Below are 24212 nucleotides of genomic sequence, written 5' to 3'. Positions count from 1 at the left end.
CTTTGTCAAGACGTGTAACTCGGTACATGACCGCAGACGGGCGTGTGTTTGGATGATAATATACTAAATTACTGAAGTTGTGTTTCGTGAATTGATAAACTAGTAAAACTGGGTTTCGAAGGCAAAACATCACTTCCAGAGACACTGGACAGTACGATGTGCATCCCTTTGATCATGATGGACTTTCTCTGAGCCAGATGGTGCAATTGGAGTAGGAGCCACTGGGGCAAGCCACAGCGTCGTATGAAATTTGGATCCCTTGGGGTATGGAAGAAAATTCGCATTGAAACTACCCATATTCGAAGACGTGGGCTTTATATTGCAGGTATGGTGAGAAGATAGATACTGTCTAGTCTCGGAGGTGATGTAACTGTGATTTGTTAAGGCGATGCGATCTTGAGTCATGATTATCGAGTTGTCGGTCTCTGGTTTATAGCTAGTCGTAGTCATGAATGTCATAAACATATCCCTTGCTATTGCGGTGACTCAAGGGTCGTCGTCTGCCTGTATCGCAAGGGCGTAAGTTCTCTTCTCGGCCGCACCGTTCCTCCCACGTTAATTGCTGACGCCTGTTTCTTTGTCTCGCATCTTCCAGTCTATGGGTAACGGCGTTTGCGCCGAGGGCACCAGCTACAGCGCCGAGAACAGTAGACGCTATACTGGGTATAGCCTCAGAGCTGTGACGACGTGGGCGGCCAGTTTTCTTTTGGTTGTGGCGAAATGCTGCTTCCGAGGCCTGTTTGGCGACAAGTCCACCAATGACAGCTCCAACAATACCGGCTCCGATTCCGGCACGTGTGCCGGAGAAATTGCTTTGGATCAAACCGCGAGTTTGATCCCTCGAATCAGGGCTGCATTCACTGTCGCGGGACACATTGGGATAAGAGCGAGCAGGCGATCTACTTCTATCTGAGCGGGAGGAGGATCTAGAAGACGACATGGATGGAGACCTGTGGTAGCCAACGACGGCAGACGTCGGAGGCGGCACCGAATGAGAACGAGATTCAACTTCCATGGGCATTCCGAGGGCGGCGGCGCTCTCACGGTAGTAGGATTCATTTAAGCCTCGAGGCGTATTCTCTTGGCCAGATACCTTAAATATGCCACTCCGGCCAGACTGGTATTCCGGGGGGAAGTGGCCATCATGACGTTCTGACAAACGACTCGAGTCGGCCGGAGTTACTCGGTGGTCAGACATGACGATGGCCATACGATTGTTGCAGAAGGACGGAGTGGCTTTCGGCGAGGGCAAGCCGAGAAGAATTGAAAATAGCAGCAGCAAATAAGCCCAGAAGTGATTGTCTCAGGCCGACAATCCTCGTTTTGGAAAAACGAAGAGGAGGAAGAAGAAGGGGAGGAGGAGGAGAAAGAGAAGAAGCTGTCCAATGACTCGGAGAGAATGAACCTGGGGATTCCTTTTTATTACTTCATCGTCCATTCATGGCACTCACTGCGTCAACACAGATTTCTCCGTCCATCTGAGGGGCGTATCCGTCGGGAGGCTGTGGTATGCTGGTCCGTAAGCTCAGCCCGAACATTGAATTGGACATGGCGAAGAGCTGGGAGAAGGGCGGAAGAAGCTAGTGGAAAGCGGCAGGCAGCTGACATGAAGGTAACACAGGCCAACCACGGACGAAGATCTAGACAGGCGTCGTCCAGGGGACCAGACCTAAAAACAAGACTTGACCAGACTTGACAGATTATTATTCATGGTGGTAGTCACCGGTCAAAAGGGTATGCACTGTGCGCCAAGAAGGTTGGGGTTGAGTGCCCAGGTGAGGGAGAATTGCCGGTGCAAGAACTGCAGCCTCGTGACATAAACTTAGTGCTTCCTGCCAGCGGTCACAGTCATGGGCACGTGCGGTGCCAGAGGTACCCAGGTACCGCACCAACTGTCCAAGTGATCGTCGTCATTTGAGACGTGGACGTGTGCACGTCACCTTTGAACATTGCAGCTCCCGCACAACCTCTGCCGTTATCGGGGGCAACTTGCAGGTAGTCCAGATATCTGTCTGGTCGGAGTGGGAGCCCATGGCCCTCAATCTCGAGTCCCTCAACTTTCAAGCATGCAACATGTGTGGCGGCTCCCAGTTGCAACTTGCTTTCCGACATGGTTGTCCTGCGCCTAGGCGGAATGCGTCCGTTGATCGCTCCGATCAGATCCAATAACCCTAATTCTTTCCGTCTCAATCATCCAGCAACTGCATCGTCGCATCGCTCAAGGTGAAACGACCGCCCAGGCTTTGTGCTCTTCTTGTGTGCCTTTGCAATAGCTGCCATGTCGCTATGGCGAGGAGTCAAATATCTGCATCTGCACCACCTAGTTGGACGCGTCTCTGTGACAATGGCCAAGACGACCTGTTGCACGACGACGACGTGCCGACCGCCAGTCTCTTGCGAAACGCGGAAGATGAAGTTGACGTAGCTGATGATGGTCAAGATGATGCAGACTGCCGCCAAGGTGCTACCAGCTCACGTCGTGAACAATGGAATAGCCCACGAATCAACATGTATCGATATTGCGGTGTGAACTTGTCGTTCTTCGTCATGGGCATGCATGACGGCTGTATCGGCGTACGTACCAGACCTGGTGTCCAGCTCGTTTGATTACATCCATCTTAGCTTGAAGAATTGTTGATTTGCTGATACGCGTCGACTTTTTTTTTGGCAAAACCACCAGGCTCTGCTTCCATATGTGAGTTGACGTCGTGTGCGGATTGTCAAACAGTCTGCTTCTTATATATGATACGCCGTGAATGAAGGAGACTGATGTTCATCAGGTCGAAAACTACTATGATATCAACCACACCACTGTATCAACAATTTTCATACTGCCGTTCCTGGGATATGTTACCGCAGCACTGTCGAATGATTGGGTTCACTATCAAGTTGGTCAGCGAGGCATCGCATTCCTAGGACCGCTCTTCCGCCTCATCGGATATGTCTCAATCGTTTTTTGCCCACCATTCCCTCTTCTTCCCATACTTTTCATGTTCACTGGATTCGGAAGCGGCATCGAAGACAGCGCATACAATGCGTGGGTCGGCAACATGCACCAAACCAATGAGTTGTTGGGCATCATTCATGGGACGTTTGGCCTTGGCGCAACCGTGTCACCTATTATCTCGTCGACTATGGTGGCCAAGCTAAAAATGCCCTGGTACTCCTTCTACTACATCTTCATCTTGGTCGTGTGTGTTGAGCTTGCCTTTGGACTGTGGGCTTTTTGGGGCGCCACTGGAGCAGCACATCGCGAGCGGCTCCGCCAAGGGGGCTCTGATGAGGGAGCGAGGACCGCCACAGTCCTACGGGAGCCCGTCACATGGCTCGTTGCCATCTTTCTACTACTGTATGCTGGTGTAGAGGTTAGTCTAGGGGGCTGGATTCCAACTTTCATGATGGAAGAGAGACACGCTGATGGTCTTCTGGCCGGCGTCACTGCCACTCTCTTCTGGCTTGGCTTGTCCCTTGGCCGAATCATTCTGGGTTTCGTCACGGGCCGCGTCGGAGAGAGGTTCGCCATTACTGCATATCTAGTGTTATGCGTTGCTTTCCAACTAGCGTATTGGTTGATTCCCACCACAGTCGGCGCCATATCATTCGTATCGCTTTTGGGTTTCTTCCTCGGGCCGCTCTTCCCGGCCGCCATTGTCGTTTTAACCCAAATACTTCCTGCAGAGTATCATGTCAGTGCCATTGGATTCTCATCTGCCGTTGGAGGTGGTGGCGCCGCCGTCTTGCCATTTGCTGTGGGTGCCATCGCACAAGGTCACGGCGTCGGAGTACTGCAGCCTATCATTCTGGCAGTATTGATTTTGCTCATAGGGATCTGGACTTGTCTGCGGTGGAGAGCACGAGGGAGGACTGGTGCCAGTTTGGAAGGATGACGAGAAGATGACAAGTCGCCTTTTGCTGCGAATGTGAAGACTGATGCAGAGTACGCAGACTTGAATCCGCGTGGCTTATTACATACATGTACAGGACCGAGGTCAGCCATCGTGTTGAAAAGGGCCATGAAGGAATCCTACGAGGCTCCGAGTAGATGATGGTGTAGTTAAATATATGCCATGCAAATCATTTAGTAATTATACATTTGTTCCTCCTCACAATGTTCCCGCAGTCCCCCCACTTCCCCCCACCTCTCCTCCTCGTTCATATCTTATCAGCGCCCCAAAACATTCGGAGCTGCACATTCACGGCCGCCGCATTTGCGCCTCATTCCACACCATCTCTGCGATTACAGGGCCATCCCCGTAATTCCGACCATTAGAGTCAAATGCCAAGGGGAAGCTCTGGGTTCCTCTCTGTCGCCAATCGGCCCTGAACGACCCTTCAACTGCTCAAAGTCGTGCGCATGAGAATGCCCTCCGCAGCGTCCCGTTGCTTGTCTACGACGGCAACCATTTCGCCAATCCAACCACTCCAGCCCGATCTCCATGAACGAGCGTGGGCATCAATACCGCACCCGAACCTCCCTCTAATTGCAACCGCCCACGCAAAATCCGTCACTGTTTTCTCTCTGTCCACGCTCTCGTGCCATAGCAACCTGACCGGCGGCCATACCCGATCCGTTCGATCCGTGGCCTGGAAGCCTGGCCTACCGTCTCACAATCTATGCCTCGTGTCCGGAAGCTTTGATGCCACGGCCGGGCTATGGCGCTGGGAAGGCGACGCTACGGCCGCGGCCTCGAACGGAGCAGCTCCGGACGGGAACGAAGTAGAAATCACTGCGTCGGGCAGAAAAGTGAGAAGCCAAGACGGCGAGGAAAGTAGCCGCGTTGATGATAGGGACTGGGAGTTCACGCTCGTCCTGGAAGGTCACGACTCGGAGATAAAGGGCTGTGCGTTCGCACCCTCCGGTGCTTACCTTGCCACGTGCTCGCGCGACAAGTCCGTATGGATATGGGAGGACATTGGCGCGTCCGAAACAGACGACGAGTGGGAAACCATTGCCGTGCTCAATGAGCACGAGGGGGACGTCAAGGCCGTGGCTTGGTGTCCAGATGTTCCGGGGAGAAATTCCCGCCGCCAGTACAGCTCCGACGTCCTGGCCAGCGCCAGCTACGACAACACCGTCCGTATCTGGCGCGAGGACGGCGACGGCGAATGGGTTTGTGTCGCCGTTCTCGAGGGACACCAAGGGACCGTCTGGGGTGTGGAGTGGGAGCCTCGCCCAAAGGACGGTCGCTTCCCGCGCTTGCTCAGCTGCTCTGCCGATGGGACGGTGCGCCTGTGGACGCTCGAGGAGGAACCAGACGAAGATAACGACGGATTCGGCACTGGCAGTCGAAGTTCTCTTGGGGGCATTCCCAACACCATGAGGAGGTCTCCCAGGGAGGAATGGACATGTACTGCTGTCTTACCCACGGCTCACGATCGAGACGTATACTCGGTCTCCTGGAGCAAGGATTCCGGCATGGTTGCCAGCACAGGGAGGGACGGCAAGGTTGCCCTTTATAAAGAAGTTGACAGCCCGCCTCCATCTTTGGCAGTCTTTGAGGGGCAGAATGATTTCCAGCGTTCAATGGTTACACCAATACCGACGGCATGGGAGCTGCTGACTACAATGCCCAATTCCCATGGGCCATTTGAGGTCAATCATATAACCTGGTGTCGGCGTTATGATGCCGGGTCTGAGAAACGAGGAGACGAGGAGATGCTGGTAACTACTGGTGACGATGGGATAGTCCGCTCGTGGCAAGTACAGGTTGATGATGCACCGGAGGCGGGAGGTTTGGAACAACATGTATGAGTGGAGATAGAGCATGTCGGACAAATAAACAGAACAACACCTGGCAATAAAAGTTGACCACAATCGCGAGCTCATGAGGCTTCAAGTAACCAAACAAAACAAACACGTGCTATCTTCTACCGTACCGAAGCCACGCTATGGAAACAATGGTACAGCTACTACTATAAGTAGTTGCCCCCAGAGGGTGTTTTTATGATACAGTTACTACACAAAGGGAGCCTACCTTTGAGCCATCGTGCATGCACTAAAGGCATGACTCCATGGCTAAACCTTCCGCGATGACACTGTCGCACTGTCGCACTTCCCCACGAACCCCCTCCGATTATTCTAATAATATTTCCGACCTTTACTCGCCCTTCAGCTTGTCCTGCTTCACGCTGAAAGCCATTTCCAACAAATCCCCTTCTTCTTTCTTGTGTAAATGTTTCGCGCCAGTGGCAACAGACGCACTCGGGTTACGACCAGCATACATGACATGTTTTCGGTCGTGGTATTTAGTTTGGTTGAGAAGAGTCTCGATACGAGGTTGGGTGAAGCTCCAAGCACCAGCGTTGAGAGGCTCCTCCTGAGCCCAGACAATGGTTTTGGCGTTAGGGTACATGTCGAGGTTTTCTTTCAGCTGCTGCCAAGGGAATGGGTTCAACTGCTCAATGCGGGTGAACGCCACGTTGTCAATATTGTTGTCGGCCCGGTACTTATGTAGGGCAGCCCAGACCTGACCAGTACACAAAATGACACGGTCAATATCTTCGGGGGCCTTGATTGCACCAGTTTGATGTTCCGAATCAGGGATGATCCATTGGAAGCCAGCATTCTTGCCGCTGAAGTCCTCAATATCAGAGCGAGCGAGCGGGTGGCGGAGCAAAGACTTGGAAAAGAATATCACGAGAGCTGACACAAGTTAGAGGTCATCTTTGATGGAATTGTACTGAACTGGGTGGCCGGGAAGATGACTTACGCTTTCGGAACTGTCGGTGCATCTGTCGGCGAAGAACATGGAACAGGTTAGCAGGGGTTGTCATGTAGGCAATCTGCATATTGCAGTCTTGGTGCTGTCTCGCAAGCTTCTCCTCGGTTGGAAAAATGCGAGGATCCTCGTTACACAGCTGGAGATAACGTTCCAGACGACCAGACGAGTGCTCGGGACCTTGGCCATCGTACCCGTGGGGGAGTGACATAACAAGACCAGTTCGCTGCATCCATTTGACTTCTCCAGAGGCAATGAACTGGTCGATAATACACTGAGCGTTGTTGGCAAAGTCACCAAACTGAGCTTCCCACATAACCAAGGCATTGGGTGACTGCAAAGAATAGCCGTACTCGAACCCAAGAGCACCAAATTCACTCAAGGAGGAGTTGGAGATGACAAATTTTCCCTGGTCTTTGCTGATATGTTGCAACGGGGTGTATGTCTTTTCGTTCTCTTGGTCGTGGAACACGGCATGACGCTGGGAGAATGTGCCTCGTTCAACGTCTTGACCAGAAACGCGAACGTGGTATCCTTCAGTGACCAAAGTGCCAAACGCTAGAGCCTCCGCTGTGGGGAAATCAATGTTTTTACCTTCAACGACAGACTTGCTCCGGTTGGCAAGAATGCGCTTCAAGTTACGATGGATATGGAAACCTTCAGGGGCAGAGCCAATGACCTCACCGACGTGATCTAAAGTCTTCCTGTCCACGCCAGTAGCGTGGTGGGGGAGGACCTCAGTGGCCAGCTCCTTGGGGGACTTGAAACCATTCCAAGCAGAAGTAGTCCACTCTTTGGAGGTGGGAGTGTAGTCCCTGGACTTGTCGAAGCTCTCTTCAAGCATACCCCAAACCCATTGCTTGTGCTCTTCGATGTCTTCCTTGGTGAAAGTGCCCTCGCGCAGAAGTTTGTTGACGTAGACATCAATCTGGGGCTCCTTCTGCTGAATTCTCTTGTACATAAGGGGCTGGGTGAACGACGGCTGATCCGTTTCGTTGTGGCCATACTTTCGGTAGCAGATTAAGTCAATGACAACATCGTGCTGGAACTCAGCACGCCAGTCAGCAGCCAGCTGGCAAACGAAATTGACAGCTTCGACGTCATCCGCATTGACGTGGAAGACGGGCGCATCGATAGCCTTGGCGATGTCTGTGCAGTAGGCTGTAGAGCGGGCAAATCGAGGGTCAGTTGTAAAGCCAATTTGGTTGTTGACGACCAGGTGGATCGTGCCGCCAGTGGAGAAGGCAGGTAGAGAGTGGAAGCCCAAACATTCGTAAACAATACCCTGGGCAGCGAAGGCAGCATCGCCGTGCAGGAGAACACCCATGGCGGTTCTGTGTGTCTTCTCATCATTGTTGTAGTGCTGGATGGCCCGAGTCTTGCCCAGGACAACAGGGTCTTCCGCTTCCAGGTGAGAAGGGTTTGCGACCAGGGAGAGCTGAACGCGTTTACCCGACGGAGTGGGACGCTCAAAGTTCATTCCCAAGTGGTATTTGACATCGCCCGAACCCTCGTCCTCAGCACCAAGGGTACCGGCAAATTCCGAAAAGATGGACTCGTTCGGTTTGCGCACGACGTTGCTCAGAACGTTGAGGCGACCACGGTGTGGCATACCAATAACAATGTCCTTGACACCATAATCAACACTGCGGTCAATTAAAGCTTTCATACCGGGGACAAGGGTCTCGCAGCCCTCGAGACCGAAGCGCTTATCATTGGGATACTTGGTAGCCAGGAAAGACTCGAAGCTGGAACTCCAGATGAGTCGATCAAGAACGCGACGCTTCTCGTCAATGGAGTATTTGAACGGCTGGGGGACTTCGAGACGCTCACGCAGCCAATCGCACTTCTCGCGATCGGGAATGTGAATGAACTCGACACCCCAGGATCCGGCGTAGATCCTCTCACAGGCAGCTACGATTTCTCGTAGCGTCATCTTATCCCGACCTTCGCGTTTGAACCGAGGCAGGATGCCGGGTCCCAGTGTGTACTCGGTGTCAAGGTCGGCTTCGGTGAATCCATAATGTTCAAGGGTAAGCTCCTTGGGCTTGATGTTACCGAAGCCCTCGGCAGTGTTCCTGATGCCCAGTGGATCAATGTTGGCCTTGTGATGACCACGAGCCTGATAGGCGCGGACGAGCAGCTGAACTTTTAAATGGTTGGTAACGTCAGAGCCGTCCTCAAGTGCCAGATTGCCGGCAAGACGAGGCACGCCACCAGTCATGTTGGGAACCAAGTTCGGAGGCGGCTGAAAAGCCTGGGAGATGGGCATGTCGCCACTCTCCATGTTCTTGAAATAGACCTGCCAGGACACATGAACACTCTTGGGATCTTGTTTCCACTGCATGTACATCTCATCAATGTAATTGGCAGCGCCTCCGGATAGAAAGTTGTCGCTCGGGTCCGGCGGCGAGTGGAGGGCATCAGTCGCGTAGGACCTCGCGGCCGACGGAGCCAGCGGACGGCCGACGGCGGCGAGCTTCCATGGTGACGTTCGAGCAGAGACTGTGGGGATGGGACTTCTTGACAGAGCTGCGGAGTATCGGGCGCCGCGCAGCAACGGCGAACTCGCTCTGCAGAGCGGATTCCTCAGCATGGTGAGGGTTGATAACGAGGAGACGAGAGACAACGGATGCGGAGCGGAGGGATGAGGTCAACACTCAATCGAACGACGCATTCCCCAATCTATTAATTGCAAACTGGATCAGAAAAGAATGGCGGGTCGAGATGAATGCAGACGGAAGCAACGGAACTGACGAGTATCGGAAACTTGAGGTTGAGGCAATAGATGCAAGGCAGAGAGACCGTGGTTGCAAGCTGGGAAATCTGCCTAAGTCATCTTTAGTTATAGACAAAAAACCTGCTGTTAATTTCGGCGGCCCAACAGCGGCTGGTTTCCGGGGTGGCGGCAACCAGACTGAAGCGCTGGGAGGTGGAGGTCAGGGCAGTGGCACAGGCGGGTCACAGGGGCATCGCCAACCACTCAAAGCGCTGCTAATCCCCTTGAGCGCTCCAGGCGGCCCATCCAGGCCCTCCATCCTTCATGCGCTCTAGAATCCGGCCACCCAGCAGTGCTCGCCGCAGCGCTTGCGGCGTGCGTGACTCCGCGTGGACCCCGATGCGTGAGAGGTCCTGAGACGGTGTTTGTCGCAGCAGGCGCGGCACTGTCGCCCGGCTGTCTCTCCTCCGCGACGATTACAGTGTGATACACGGCGCCTCACACCGTACGGATTGGGTAGGGGGAGTCCCCAAGACTCTTTGCCGACGCCACAGTTTCCCTCCTCGGACAAGCCACACAGCCTGACAGAGTGTCACCACATATTAATATAATAACCCCACGGCCACCTTGCATGTCAGCTACGCACCAACCAGCCTGGCCGGTCCTGGTCTCACTCACAAAGCGCCCTCATCGCAGCCCTTTGTCGGCACCGCAGACCATCCCTCAGGTGCACCCCCAAAGATTGGTGCGCGTCGACCCGTCTTTTCACACGACTTGGGGTGGGTGAATTCTTTCTCAGCAACACCTACGGAGCCTCACGCTACACGCATGGCACCTTCGACAGCATTTCAGCACGGGAGCTGTGGACGATGCTCCCATAACCACAGTGACGAGAATAAACGAGCCGCAGACAAGACGTCCCACACAGCCGTTGCGTGCTAGAATCAGCCATGGCCGCCCCGGCAGGTCGCACTTTGTTTAAGAAGAAGGATGGGATCCTCACCTTGACCAGGGACTACCAAATTGTCACATGGACTCCAAATAGTGGTGGGCCACCAACGATTTCTTTACCAGTGTCTAACATCACGAGTAAGAAAAGATTCCCATGTCGTCATTTCGAATTTGTTCGTGCTTTCTAACGCCCTCTATCCCAGATCTTCAGCAGACCCCAGAAACGGCTGCCAAGGTTATGTTAAAAATATTTGAAAAGGCAGACAACGGAGGTGACCCTGCAACATACCTTTTCCACTTCAATACATCAGAGGCAAAGGCCGAGGCAAAGGCCGTCAAAGATGTCCTGTCCAAGATTCTGGCCGACATGAGGAGCAACGATGCCGGCGTTCCTCGTCCATGTCTCGGCACGCCTACGGCCGGAGGTGTCTCTACTCCTGCCGGCGCTGGCAGCGGGTCAGCGGCCATGGCATTTGCAACCGCAGTAAACTCCCAGGCGTCGTCATCAGTGAGGTGGTTCGATGACAATCAGCTGAAGAATGACATAGAGCTGCAACAGTCGCTGATGAAGAAAGATAAAAGTCTTCACCAAACGTACGTTGAGGCCATAACCACGAAACCAGAATCGATATCTGGTGCCGCGTTTAACTCACAATTTTGGTCTACGCGTACGAATTTACTCAGAGCCCATGCTATTGAAATAAATCAGAAAAGGGGGGCTTATAATGTCCTGTCGACAGTCAAGCCACGCACCGTCGACGGAGAGCTCAAGCTCAACATTAGCGTCGAGCAAGTTCAAATGATATTTGCGCAGCATCCACTAGTTAAACGCATCTATAACGAAAACGTCCCAAAGCTTTCAGAAGCTGATTTTTGGTCCCGATTTTTCCTTAGCCGTTTGTCAAAGAAGCTCAGAGGGGAGCGGATAACCGACAGTGATTCTCAAGATCCCCTCTTCGACAAGTATGATGTCACTGAAAATACCCAAGGCGTTCAAAGCAAAATCATGGCTCAAAGTGTCCCTCATATTATCGATCTAGAAGGGAACGAGGAAAACCAGGGAGGGATCAGAAGTGGAAACGCCAAAGATGCTGAGATGAGGCCCAGGGCAAACATACCTATCGTGAAGACTTTGAACACTCTTAGCGAGAAGATTATGGCCAACGTCGCGCCGTTTGATGTGTATGATGACAATGGTGACAGGGAGCGGGATGAGTTCAACGAGCTGGCACTTCGAGACTTGCGTGCCAGTACTGCCGAGCACCGCATCATGCTCAACGTGAAGGAGCAAAATAGTTTTTTCCAAAAACAAGACTCCGCACCGTCAGAGAATGCTCGTGTGTTTGCGACACAAAAACCAAAGGAGGTTTTGTCCAGGATTCGGAATACACTGCAAAAATTCGAAGCAGAGTCTAGCGAAGGCGCCAGCTTGCGGGCTGCCATTTCGTTCGAAGACGAAAGCGACAGTGACGAGGAGGGCCAGAAACATATGCAAGTCGGATCCAGAGCTGCCATCAAAGTTGCCGAAAAGGAGGTGATGGATGGCGTTCTTCAACAGCGGGCGCAAAAGTATGGCCACAGCACGGACGCAACGTCTCCCATGGGTCTTCCCCCTGCCATCACAGAAAAATGCACCCTCACGCACGCTACAACGCTCGAGTTTCTTCATCAATTCTGGACTGCGTTTCTCTCAGGGGACCCAGATCGTGCAGCTGAGCTGCAATATCTAGCGGAATCTCTGAAACTATCAGCGGCCCGCATTTCCGCTGTTGCGGAGGACGCTGACAAGGAACGAGAGAGCCTCATCCGCCAGCGTAAACAAGAGATTCGTAATCATTTTGAACGTACGGGGAAGAAAATCAGATGGAAATCTGACATGGTTGGCGGTGGGCGCGACGCCGTTCTCAAACTATTGCAGCCGGTGCTCGATGCTCTGGACAAGGCACGAGCTGAATACTCGAGAGCTCTTGCAGCTGAGGGAATTCAAGTATCTACCGAGAGCTAAATGCGACTCTCGTATTTACAAACCAGACTGCGCAGGAATATAACTGGTTGGTTGGAGCATATGACAGCAGAATGTCTGTGCCGCGGATGTACATTCATGTATATCCAAGTCGTGTGCGGTGTTTTGTTTTGAGAACTGACGACACCGTGGCCATATCAGAACAAGATTATGCTCTGACTGTAGTATTTGTAAATCGTCAAACTGCATTTGCCAACCGGCCCGATGTGGCATCCTTGTGCGAGGTCTATCGAAATCCAATGCCAGTCAAATGCAAGACTCCACCAGCTAATGTACAAACCACAGATCTTGTTATGACATGCTCAGAGCGCCATGGGGCCCAACTTGGCCGCAGAAAAGTTCGGCCAGCCGCTTGCAAGCTGCAAAAACATGCCGAAATCACTCCACGGAGATTGGAGAACGGATTCTCGCCTCGCCTCCGTTAGCATAGCCCTTGTTGTCAAGGACCCCGAATCCCATGGACGCCTTCTTTTTCTGCCTTCGTCCATTTCCATACTCATCATCAAACCGGCGTATCAGCTTCAGCGATGTCATATCCTCGCTGATGCTTGCAGGTATTTGCTTCACGGCATTTTCAAAATGAACATGGCGCAAGACACGGCGCTCCGAGTATTGGTATGGCTCAGGGCCTTCGTGTTTGGCGGCCGCCTCGTTCTCCTCCTCTACTGCGGCCATGGCAGCTGCGACACAAACGTTCTTTAGGTCGGAACCTGAGTAGTATGCAGTTTTCTGCGCCAGATCGTCTAGTGAGACGGAACTGTCCAATGACTCGTCTCTCAGGAGCAGACGCAAGATGGCTGCGCGGTCCGCTTTCAGCGGCAGATCCATGAGGATCTTGCGAGGCAACCTCCGGAGCACAGCGTCGTCAAGATCAAAGGGTCGATTCGTGGCCACCATGATAAAAGCGTTCGTCTCTTCCATACCATCCCACTCCTTCAAAAACTGGTTGATGTGCTCACGATGTGAGGCTCTATTGCTAAACATGCTGCGATTTGCAAGCAGAGAATCGGCTTCATCAATAAATACGACGCATGGCTCCAACTTTTTAGCCAAGGTGAAGACCGCGCGAATCAGCTTCTCACTCTCTCCCACCCATTTGTCGTTGATGGTCGCGCCACTTATTTCAAGCATATTGGCACCGCTCTCCTTTGCCACGGCTTTTGCAAGCATCGTCTTGCCAGTTCCAGGTGGCCCATACAACAAACAACCTGGAATTCTGTCCTGGGCTAGCACGCCGTAAGCAAAAGCATCAGGACGTACAAGGGCTAGTGACGTGAGCAGTTTAAGAGCAGATATGGTCTCCTGTGGCGCATGAACATCTTCGAAGGTTGTGCAAAGATTTTCCCGATTTATTTGCCCGGAAGAGATGCGCTTTTCGTACTCATTTAACTTCATCATCCCCATTCGTCCATCAGACTTGGTCTCTTCGCGGCTCTGATGGTGTGTGTCCACTTCGTTGTCCATCTCGTTGTCTTCTTTGTCAAGGAAGCGTTGGCCAGGTTGCTGTCGAAGCGGGCCCATTGTACATCGTTCCAAGAATCCGACAGGGCCAGTCCCTGGGTCTTGGTCTTCAAGCGCCCTGAAGGAGCTGGCAAGATGATACACCTCAGGAATAGGCAAAATGGAATCTCGTAGAAGGGAAAACTTGGGGTTCCCAGAATGGAGGTACGCCATGATGTTCTCATTTGAAATTTCCACCACTGGTGAGCCATCGGGGCTCAGTGCTCTGAGCATGCGATTTATGTTGCATATATTCTCCGTAAAATAGTCGGCTTTTTGGAGACTGAAACGGGCCTGCCCAGGACTCGTCTTTGCCCATGTCCGTCTGTCAACTCGGTCTGGCTCAAGATGCCGCGTAATGACCCAGTCGGTGGCCGCAAATTGGCTGACTGCGTTCTGATATTCCTCAGAAGGCTTTTCGGAAGAAGACGTTCCTACGATGGCAATCTTTGTTCCCTGATGCCAAGCCGTGTCTACCAGCGCTCTCAGCCTGCCAAGCAACAGTGATCCCTCCAAGGTCATGCTTAATTCAACAATGTCGTGAAGATGAATAAGAAGTGGTCGCTGCGAGGTTTGGGGAGAAACGGCCTTCAGCTCCGGAGCTCGAATAATATGGTCCAAAATCTTATCAATTTTAAGATTCTCCCATTTACTGAAGCAATCGTATTCGCCCTGTCTGATCTTTTGGAGCTCATCGTCAAGGGAGCCGGTAGATGCCCGCAGTCCGATGATGCCGGCCTCCGTATCATGGTCTTCCTCCTCGTTCAAGACAGAGGCACCGCTAGGCTCTTTCACAAGCTTGCCGTTTATTTCAGAAGCACGAAAGCCCATCATGGAAACCGCGCCGCGAGAGTACGCCCAGTTCAGCCCCAAGTAATCACCTACAAGCACTGAGAGATCTTGCGCATCCAAGTGAATCAAGTCTGCATGATTCCAGAAAGCCAGGTGCTCCCCCACAGCTTGGGATATAGACTTGCCACCATATCCAGACGTGGAAAGAATAGTTATGGGGCGCTTGCTAGATTTTGGATCGAAAACTGCTGGTGGTGGTGCTTGCAGATCGCGGTTGACTGCGTTCTGTATAGACATGAGAGTATCTACTGGTAGATCGACAACGGCATGAGATAAGGGGTAGGCAAGCTGTTCGGCATGACTGAGCTGTTCGTCTAGGGCAACGGTGAGGGCAAGAAGTTGGTCCCGAAAGTTCGAGGTGCGGCGATCAAGGTCTTTGTATATATCCCACCACCAGAAGGGCCGCACTTTGTACGTATAATCGGGCTGTCTCGCTGGATAGATACAATCGACCACGTGCCAGGCGGAATCGAGGATCATGTCCCAAACTCGAATGACGGACTGAATTGAGGCAGGCTTGTTCCAGCGGTGGTCATTGTCGTGGGCTTTGGAGCGCTCAAAGTCCATTGCGAGTTCGCAATCTCTTAGAAGCAAGGAAGTCAGAGCAGTCTCGAAATATGACTGCATGTCTCGGTGGTTCTGTCTCGACAGGGAGGTATGGCCTTGGAAAAGTCGCGACAGCTTGTCGCGGGTGGCATCTTCAACAAGCGCCGCCGGCAGCCGGGGTAGTCTCTCGACGGCGTACAGGGATACGTTGTTATGGAGGAACTCGGACGGCAGGGTGACTGGCGGCAGAGCGGAGGCTGCTCGTCGTCGAGCCAGGCGGCTCTTCAGAGCACTACCTGTATGGTTTCTCGGACGACCACCGGTGGTCCCGGTGGCAGGTTGCAGCTCGGGCTCATTGTCGTGTTCCGTGACGAAGTCATCGGAAGGCTTGCCCCCAGGCACAGAGCCGGCCCCATGGCGACGACTAGGGGTTGAGTGAATGGCTCGTACAGGCAGTGCCCAAGAACCTTTGGCCGTCGCCACGATGGTCGCAGGAAGAGCTTTGAGAATAGGGGTCTGCATCCGGACGACAAGTCACAGACGTGCGGGCGCGCAAGGGAGACGATGAGTGCGCCGAGATGGCTGCCAAACCGGGTCTTGAATGGGCTTGGCACTAAATGTTATGGCCCAGCCGCAATGCCGACCGATGCTTGGGCTGCTGCATCCTGGATGGAGTGAGTTCAACTTGACGTCGTGACTGATGCCTTGGTCGATGTGAGCAGCGGCGGCAAGCACAGGCCAGAGCAGTGAGCGAGGAGACCCACATGTTTTAGTCATGTTTGCGGGCTTGAACTTGAGCGCCCAGTGACGGACAGCACCAGCGAGCCTCTGTACCGATGTCGGGGTGCCTAAGGCACCTTTGTCATCATATGACAACTCTGGACTGCTTCCGTGATATGTTCAACCATCAGCGTTTAGACAACAGGCCTGCAGACTTTTCAACTCCTCGCTCCCGCCCCAAACTCCATCGACAATCAGAGCCTTGTCGTCTCAGAATTTTCGCTTGCCCCAGGCTCCTGGCCTCTCTACATTGTTCAGTGGATGGCCATTTGGCATGGCATCGGAACGGTTTTTGTGAGAATAAATGGAGCCTCCTTCATGAGAACCGGTTTAGAGCCACTGTTCTATCGCCCAGCTATGAATCTTAATGCGGCTTTCGAATACATACCTCGGAATATCAGATTTGGACTTATCAATTCCGGTTGGTCATGCCGATTTTGCTCTAGGGCTCAGGTACCTGGCAAATCCTATACCAAAACATGCGTCAAGGCGGTTTTGGCGCTGTGATGAAGCTGCGTATCATCACTTGGTTTACGTATCTCCCTCGTGGCTTTGTTCACTCAACAAAAATTGTCGTGGTCTGGTTATCATAGCACACTGTGTCATATTTCTCAAGCTAACTATGGGAGTTTGGTGGTTGGTAGGCGTAGGCGCTAGGTCTCTCCAAGATATCTGAACATTCCTCGGACCAGCGTGGTACGACGACCTCAAGATTCCACTCGCAGCAAGAGATATTGACGACCCGTTGGAGCTGGCAAAGCTAGTTCTGGACGATCCAACGTAGACGCCACGTGCGCTAGAAAACGAGGCGACGAAGCAACTCAGCTTAGTAGACGACCAAGGTAGGCCTGTCTATTATGAAGCCCAAGCAGGAGCTGTCGTTCTGGCGAATCCAACCCATTCAGATGATGCACCTGTGTGGAATTTCAGTCAATAGTGGCTGATTTGCCGACTCAGAGTAGGCCAATACTTGAATATATTTGGTTCGAGGTCTGCCGTAGGATATGACTTGCTACCAGAAGCGCATCATGTGCAGCAAACACAGTCTGTCAACGGCTTCGCAGGGCGGCTAGGTCATTTTTGGACAAGTCATTTGGTTCCAGACAACATTGTTATGTCATTTCGCTCCCTGACAAGCTGGCTTCTGCACGCAAATGGCGCCCTGGAGGTGTATGTATATATCGCCTCAAGTACATGAAAATAAAGCGTCTGCCACAGAGCTTGTTCCAAGTCTCATTGCTGATTAGACTGATTCTCGTCTTTATTGTCTGGTTGAAATAGGTAACGTTAGTTTGTTATAATGGCCGCTCGGCATCTCGACCATCTGTGACAGCGCCAAGCACAGCACGAAGCTTCCGAGCATTGCGGAACGGATGCCGTCATCTTTTTGAAGGAGAATTGCGAGGCGTCCATGGCACAATAACAAGACACACGGGACAGAGAGTGAGTAGGGTAAAGAGGAAGGTTTTATCATTGGTACACAGCCCACAAAAGAGACTAAATAGATGGAGCGTAGAAGAAACTTCCAGCTCCCGCGGTTCCTCTGGTCTATACACAGGCTCCTTCTCCACACCTTCAGGTATTCTATAGCCAGGGCGCCTAGTTCTTCTCCAACTCTGCAAGAATCTTTGCACCCTTCTCCTTGGCGGAGGCGAGATCACCAACCATGTAGAAGGCATTCTCGGGGAGGCTGTCACCCTCACCGTTCAGGATAGCCTTGAAGGAGGCAATGGTCTCCTTTAGATCAACCAGCTTACCCTCGATACCGGTGAAAACCTGGGCGACAGTGAATGGCTGGCTAAGGAAACGCTGAATCTTACGGGCACGCTCGACAGTGAGCTTATCCGCCTCAGACAATTCATCCATACCCAGAATAGCGATGATATCCTGCAAGGACTTGTACTCCTGGAGAATCTGCTGGACACGGATGGCGGTGTTGTAGTGCTCCTCACCGACAATACGGGGATCAAGCATACGTGAGGTAGAGTCGAGAGGGTCGACGGCGGGATAGATACCCAACTCAGAGATACCACGAGACAAGACAGTAGTGGCGTCTAAGTGCGCAAAGGTCGTGGCGGGGGCAGGATCGGTCAAGTCGTCAGCGGGGACGTAGACGGCCTGGACGGAAGTAATGGAACCCTTCTTGGTGGTGGTAATACGCTCCTGCATACCACCCATATCGACGGCAAGAGTAGGCTGGTAACCGACAGCGGAGGGAATACGGCCCAGCAAAGCAGACACCTCAGAACCAGCCTGAGTGAATCGGAAAATGTTGTCGATGAAGAGCAGTACATCCTGGCCTTCCTGGTCACGAAAATACTCGGCGATGGTCAAGCCGGTAAGGGCTACACGGGCACGGGCACCTGGGGGCTCGTTCATCTGACCGAACACCAGGGCGACCTTGGACTCGCCATCGAGCTGAATGACAGAGGTCTCCTGCATTTCGTGGTAGAGATCGTTACCCTCACGGGTACGCTCACCAACACCAGTAAAGACGGAGTAACCACCGTGAGCCTTTGCAATGTTGTTGATAAGCTCTTGAATAAACACAGTCTTTCCGACACCGGCACCGCCGAAAAGACCAATCTTTCCGCCACGAGCGTAGGGAGCGAGCAGATCGACGACCTTGATACCGGTGACCAAAATCTCGGCAGAGGTAGACTGATCAATGAACTCCGGTGGCTCAGAATGGATGGGCAAGAACTTGTCTGTCTTGATGGGACCGCGCTCGTCAATGGGGTCACCAGTGACGTTGATGATACGACCCAAGGTAGCAGGGCCGACGGGAATAGTAATAGGAGCGCCAGTGTCGGTGGCCTTGGCGCCTCTGACGAGACCTTCGGTACCTGTTTTGTGGTTTAGAGCCTGCAACACTTCATGTCGCGTTTGTTGGGGCTAATTGAAATCTTACCGTCCATAGCAATGCAGCGAACAACGTTCTCGCCCAGATGTTGCTACATATAGCTGTCAGCCATGTGTTTTCTCTTGATATTGGTTCATCCTCATTGAAAGCCGCATACGGATACTTCTAGGACGAGCTTCTGGCCATTGTTGTCGGTCTCGAGGGAGTTCAGGATAGCAGGCAGCTTGGCAGTGTCGAACTTGACTATTGGCAGGTCAGACTTGGAATTTCAGGGGCGAAAAAAGCCCTTGAATGGCTATGGAAGAGGCTGTAGACCAACCATCGACGACAGCACCGATGACCTAAACGTTGTTATTAGCCCCAGAAGCCTCCCCGAGCCGGAATTAGGTATCCTGCTTACTTGGTGAATCTTGCCGACACCAACGCTGGCAGAGCTAGCGAATCTGCTGTTTAAGGGGAATCGAAGAGCAGCAGGCTTGAGAGCACGTCGCGAGGCGGCGGCTGAGAAGGTTGGGCGAGACGCCCTGACGAAGGAGGAAAGGCCGCTGTAATAAACGGCCACGGGTCAGCTCAGTCGACCCAATCGGCCTCAATTGGCGCAGCAGGCGCGCAAAAGAGGCAACAGTACATCCAGAATTCAAGACTCACCTCTTGAACATCTTGCCAGATGACAGAGAGCGATCGGATATGGGAGTGGAGAGAGATTGGTTAGAGCTGGGGGGAGAATTTGCAGTGTGAGCAGTTTTGCCGGGAAGCGGACGACTTCGTCGGTTAGAGCTTTGTCGGGAATCACGTGATGCGCTAGTCTGAAATTGACCCGCGCGTGGGGCTTCACAGTGCTGAACCTCGGGTTTTGCAGGGACGCCATCCCGGGGCTCAAATTTCAATGACACACGGCTCGAACTCCCGTCTCTGGTAACGGTTCTTGAAAGCCGGGCGATTTCAAGTTTAACTTGGCCAAGTAAACTTTGATTCAGCAGGTTGAGAGCATGCCGGCTATAGCCCCGTGAACATTGTACGAAGTGCTACAAACATGGCTCACACAGAACGTCTACGAAATTGTAGGTCCAAGTCATACTACAACCATGGTATTTCTTACTCAAGTTCTTTTACTGAAGTAAGTACTTAGTATGCATAGACTCTCTAGAAAGCTCCCTCCAGGGTACATGCACAGTGTGAACTGAGATTATTTGTCTCCTCGGTCAACCGAAACGAGGTTTGTCGGTACCTGAGGCTCCTCCGTCCCCTTTCCGCTACTCCGTAGTTACTGTAACGCATATGCGCAAACAGGGTCAGGGGTGGGGGAAGAAAAAGAGGCTTGTGAGCCACACTTCATTCAAAAGCTTTTCCGATTTGTCGAGTTGTTGTCTCTCTGTTTCTGGCTCAAGGCCATCTGCTCACACATTCATCAAAGGGATGGGAACCCCTGTTACTAGTAGCCAGACAGCTGTGATATCGGTCGAAGCTATTTATTGTTTGGGTGTCGACAACACTTCTGAGAACTAGATGAGGTCGATGATTTGCAAAATCCAAGCAGTTTATCAGCACTTCGCTGCTCGTTCGCAACCGTTTATTCGAGCGCCAGCACCTATGTATTACGTTAGTTTTCAGTTCACAGAAACTTTGCTTCATCAAAAGACGATGCGGGCTTACCATGGCAGTACGACATGGAATATACACTTGAGTCCAATTCTTTCGCCCATTCCATTCCATCGGAGTTGTGAAGAAGCGAGTGGTGTCATCCACCCGATTGAAACCGCCCGCTTCCTTAGAATCAGTGTTGAGTACAATGCGATAGGTGCCAGCAACCTCAATGCCGATGCGATAATCAGCGAAACTTTGGGAAGCGTGGAAGTTAAACACGAATACCAAGCCTGCCCGCTCGAAGACAAGGACCTTGTCAACTTCATGTTTGAGTGAGATGTAAGCTTGAGCGGCACGAAGCCATCCATACTTGGACTCGCACTGATTCATTGATCGATCACAGTTGTTGAGATACTGATACCGTAGTAGATGATCTTCTGTCAAGTTTAGCTGGCGACGCGCATACCAAAACGAATTGTTGTTGCCTTCTCTGGGGAAGTCAAGCCACTCGGGATGTCCAAACTCGTTGCCTTCAAAATTTAAATACCCTTCACCTCCCAGGGCATGAGTCACCAGTCGAATCATCTTGTGAAGCGACATGCCTCTTTCAATCACGGGCGTCAATGGTGACAGAACCGACATGTTGGTGTACATTTCAGCGTCGCAGAGATGCATCATGAGTGTCTTATCGCCTACCAGGCTGTCCATGTGTGAGTAAGTGCGCTCGACTAGATGCAAATGGAATGTTGACATACGCTTGATCGTGACTCTCGCAGTAGGCAATCGTCTTCTCCCCATGACGTCGATTCACAAGAGTGAAACAAATGTTTCCAATATCCCACTGCTCATCCTTCAACTCTTTCAGAATCTTGATCCACATGTCCGGGATTGCCATTGCGAGGCGATAATCGAAGCCAACACCTCCCATCGCAAGAGGCAAGCAGAGTGCTGGCATTCCGGATACATCTTCTGCTATAGTGATACACTCGGGAAACAGTGAGTGCAACATTTCGTTGGCAATCATGAGATAAACAACGGCCTCTTCATCAACATCGGCCCCAAAATATTCGTGGTATCCGCCGGAAAACCCCCTGCACACCGTGAGCAGACCATTCAGGTCAGTAACTGGGGGAATGTGGGGAAGTTTGCTTACGCGCCAATGCCATGGTGAATATACAACATGCTCGTGACACCATCAAATCTAAACCCGTCAAAACGATATTCCTCCATCCAAAAGCGCAGGTTGCTGAGGAGAAACCGGAGAACTTCGTAATGGCCATAATTGAACAGTCGACTGTCCCACTGATCGTGGCGCCCCTTGCCACCGCCATGGAAGTATTGATGGTCCGTACCATCGAATTCGTTTATGCCGTCAAGAACATTTTTCGAGGCATGGCTGTGCACGACATCCAACAGCACGGTGATTCCCATGCTGTGTGCAGTATCAACCAGCTCTTTGAGGTCTTCAGGCGGCCCATATCGACTGCTAGCCGCGAAAAAATTGTTGACTTGGTAACCAAATGATGCGTAATAAGCATGTTCCATGACTGCCATGAGTTGTATCACATTATATCCAAGGTCCTTGATTCTGGGGAGCATATTTCGCGTAAATTCCTTGTAGGTCGCCACTCTCTGGTCAGGTGTTGAAATTCCGACATGAGCCTCATACACCCGAACGCTTCTGGGTTTAGCTGGCCTCTTGTGTTTAAATTCATACTTGTCGACTTTAGGGGGATTCCAGAATCGTGCATCATATGCCGGAGATACACTCAGATCCTGCGTCACATACTTGATCCAAGCCGGCAGACGGTCTGCCCTTTCGCCACTGGGTAGCTCCAAAGAAATCTAGTTGCATTCGTTTCCATGTTAGTGTGCACTCTCATCCTACTTCGATTTCGTTTCGAACCTTGACTTTTGAATTATGCGGTATGGCTGGTTGGCCATCCCTGGATGGCAACGTGATCTCGAAAACTCCGTAGTCGTCTTTCTTCATCCGATGGGCATTGACATCCCAGTTGTCTGAGTTGTATGTGAGTAACTTTGGGGGTTGAGCAGAGAGTAATCCGCCTAGTTTTGACGCACTGAAATCTCCTATGAGTGATGCTGCTACAGCATTGGGTGCCCACTCTCGATATATAATGGTGTTATCGTCATTCACATTTAAGCCGAGCCTCTCGTAGCCCTAGATGATACATGATCAGGCTCTCTTCACTAAGAAGGCATGGCATGGAATCGAGAGAGTGGGATCGATGACGATTACCCTTGAAAATTGCTCCAAACCACCTTCAGTAGCTTCAATGCGGCCGATCCAATCCCGAGCTTTGCTATACCTGCGCTTCAAGGCTTCCCTGAAAGGCTCTAGCCAAGGATCCAGTTTCACCACGCCTATTACCGAAGTCAGAGAGCCGCTGTCAGGTACCTTGTTGGAATTTGGGTCACTCACCGGTGCCATCCCGAGGTATATCGTCTGGAGTAAGACCGGCAGCGCCTACCTCATTCAGCAGCTTTTGCATGTCCGTCATGGTATCAGTTGTCGGCTTTCCTAGCTAGAATAGTGGAATTGAACGATAGCAAGTCCTGTCAATGACTGGAATTTTGGAGGTTTGATGTCGCTCAATAAAGTTGTTGTCCGTGACAAAGGTTCAAATGTTCAACGCAGGCACAATGAGATGGGGCGGCGCCGGCACTGGCGCTCGAGTTCGAGGCGAGCACCTTGACGTAGCAATATTAGGACCTGGCGGCGAAGGACCTAGAGTCTTCAAAATTGAGGTCAAGAAGTTGGGAGGACGGATATCGAGCGTTAAGCTGCTTGTCTACTAGTGGCAAATGAGCTACTGCGGGGCTCGAGTTTTCCGCTGACGTCGAAGTAACGCCGACACGAAGGCTTCCAAGGTTTGCGAGCGGCAGCGGAGGGACCAGGCCTTGGTGAGCGATTTGGGTCGGAGTACTCCGTAGGTGCCCCCAAGATTTGACCGTCGGCGGGCTAGCAACTGGATCAATTGACTGACATGCATGCATGCAGAGGCTGGCAGTTGAAGCTCTCTTGTGGAGTCTCGCGAGAGGGGCAGGGGCAATGGAAGCCAACTCCGTTGCCTCATGGCCGCAGTCTGTATTTCGTGCATGCACTAGTCCAGCATGGGTTCTGGTAAAACACGTCTGGAGTCCAGGAATCCCAGGTAACTACTTAAGTATGAAGTACTAGAGTACGACAAGGAATCCAACTCAAGTGATAGTAAGTATACTTTAAGAAAAGGCGGTAATAACTACCTAGGTAGTTACCTACCTACCTAGGTACGTTGCCCAGACACAGACAAGCGGGACCTCTCGAGTGCCAAGCTCTCTGTTTGATCGCTGAGGTCCGGGAGGGTGCGCTGCCGGCGGGTACACGTGCAAGTGCCACACCTGACTCAAGCACCCGAAAACAACTAATGACATAATGCCTCAGTGCTGCCTACCTAATTAGTACTTAACCTAACTACTGGTCCTGGTGGCTCCAACGCGCTGCATCTGCACGTTCGTCATCCGGCTTGCCGGACGACTTCAAGTTGCGCCGTACATTCAGCTGGCAAAGAGGACGGCCTGGTTCGCCGTAACATAGTGGCCGTCTCAAAGAGCATATTCGCTCTTCATCATCCGAGTCGGATTCGCTTCCTCCCTTCTGCCGTTTGTGTAATG

General features: G+C 52.1%; 8 protein-coding genes across 8 annotated transcripts; 3 read left to right on the top strand and 5 right to left on the bottom strand.

Moving 5' to 3' along the window:
• Window positions 1-436: 436 nt before the first annotated feature.
• On the bottom strand, window positions 437-1198 carry MAM_04217 (uncharacterized protein; the record flags this gene model as incomplete). The annotated part of the gene is made up of 1 exon (XM_040823015.1): window positions 437-1198. One exon carries the CDS (start codon window positions 1196-1198, stop codon window positions 437-439), a length of 762 nt encoding a protein of 253 aa, XP_040678894.1.
• Window positions 1199-2286: 1088 nt separating this feature from the next.
• On the top strand, window positions 2287-3924 carry MAM_04216 (Major facilitator superfamily domain, general substrate transporter; the record flags this gene model as incomplete). The annotated part of the gene is made up of 3 exons (XM_040823014.1): window positions 2287-2574; window positions 2781-3749; window positions 3826-3924. The coding sequence occupies 3 exons, from the start codon at window positions 2287-2289 to the stop codon at window positions 3922-3924; spliced, it is 1356 nt and encodes a 451-aa protein (XP_040678893.1).
• A 436-nt stretch (window positions 3925-4360) lies between these two features.
• MAM_04215 (WD repeat protein) lies at window positions 4361-5752 on the top strand (the record flags this gene model as incomplete). Its single annotated transcript, XM_040823013.1, has 1 exon — window positions 4361-5752. The coding sequence occupies one exon, from the start codon at window positions 4361-4363 to the stop codon at window positions 5750-5752; it is 1392 nt and encodes a 463-aa protein (XP_040678892.1).
• A 346-nt stretch (window positions 5753-6098) lies between these two features.
• MAM_04214 (2-oxoglutarate dehydrogenase E1 component) lies at window positions 6099-9315 on the bottom strand (the record flags this gene model as incomplete). Its single annotated transcript, XM_040823012.1, has 2 exons — window positions 6099-6643; window positions 6711-9315. 2 exons carry the CDS (start codon window positions 9313-9315, stop codon window positions 6099-6101), a joined length of 3150 nt encoding a protein of 1049 aa, XP_040678891.1.
• Window positions 9316-10388: 1073 nt separating this feature from the next.
• On the top strand, window positions 10389-12394 carry MAM_04213 (RNA polymerase II transcription factor related protein; the record flags this gene model as incomplete). Its single annotated transcript, XM_040823011.1, has 2 exons — window positions 10389-10527; window positions 10593-12394. The coding sequence occupies 2 exons, from the start codon at window positions 10389-10391 to the stop codon at window positions 12392-12394; spliced, it is 1941 nt and encodes a 646-aa protein (XP_040678890.1).
• A 396-nt stretch (window positions 12395-12790) lies between these two features.
• MAM_04212 (ATPase, AAA-type, core) lies at window positions 12791-15832 on the bottom strand (the record flags this gene model as incomplete). The annotated part of the gene is made up of 1 exon (XM_040823010.1): window positions 12791-15832. One exon carries the CDS (start codon window positions 15830-15832, stop codon window positions 12791-12793), a length of 3042 nt encoding a protein of 1013 aa, XP_040678889.1.
• Window positions 15833-17689: 1857 nt separating this feature from the next.
• Window positions 17690-19612, bottom strand: MAM_04211 (ATP synthase beta chain; the record flags this gene model as incomplete). The annotated part of the gene is made up of 6 exons (XM_040823009.1): window positions 17690-18936; window positions 19002-19044; window positions 19111-19196; window positions 19273-19294; window positions 19354-19498; window positions 19602-19612. The coding sequence occupies 6 exons, from the start codon at window positions 19610-19612 to the stop codon at window positions 17690-17692; spliced, it is 1554 nt and encodes a 517-aa protein (XP_040678888.1).
• Window positions 19613-20523: 911 nt separating this feature from the next.
• On the bottom strand, window positions 20524-23059 carry MAM_04210 (1,4-alpha-glucan branching enzyme; the record flags this gene model as incomplete). Its single annotated transcript, XM_040823008.1, has 7 exons — window positions 20524-20541; window positions 20607-21237; window positions 21293-21628; window positions 21691-22382; window positions 22444-22719; window positions 22798-22922; window positions 22981-23059. The coding sequence occupies 7 exons, from the start codon at window positions 23057-23059 to the stop codon at window positions 20524-20526; spliced, it is 2157 nt and encodes a 718-aa protein (XP_040678887.1).
• Window positions 23060-24212: the final 1153 nt, after the last annotated feature.

This window comes from Metarhizium album, assembly GCF_000804445.1.
Source record: "Metarhizium album ARSEF 1941 chromosome Unknown scaffold_9, whole genome shotgun sequence".
Taxonomy (NCBI): Eukaryota; Fungi; Ascomycota; class Sordariomycetes; order Hypocreales; family Clavicipitaceae; genus Metarhizium; species Metarhizium album.
This window is presented reverse-complemented; position numbering and strand designations above follow the sequence as displayed.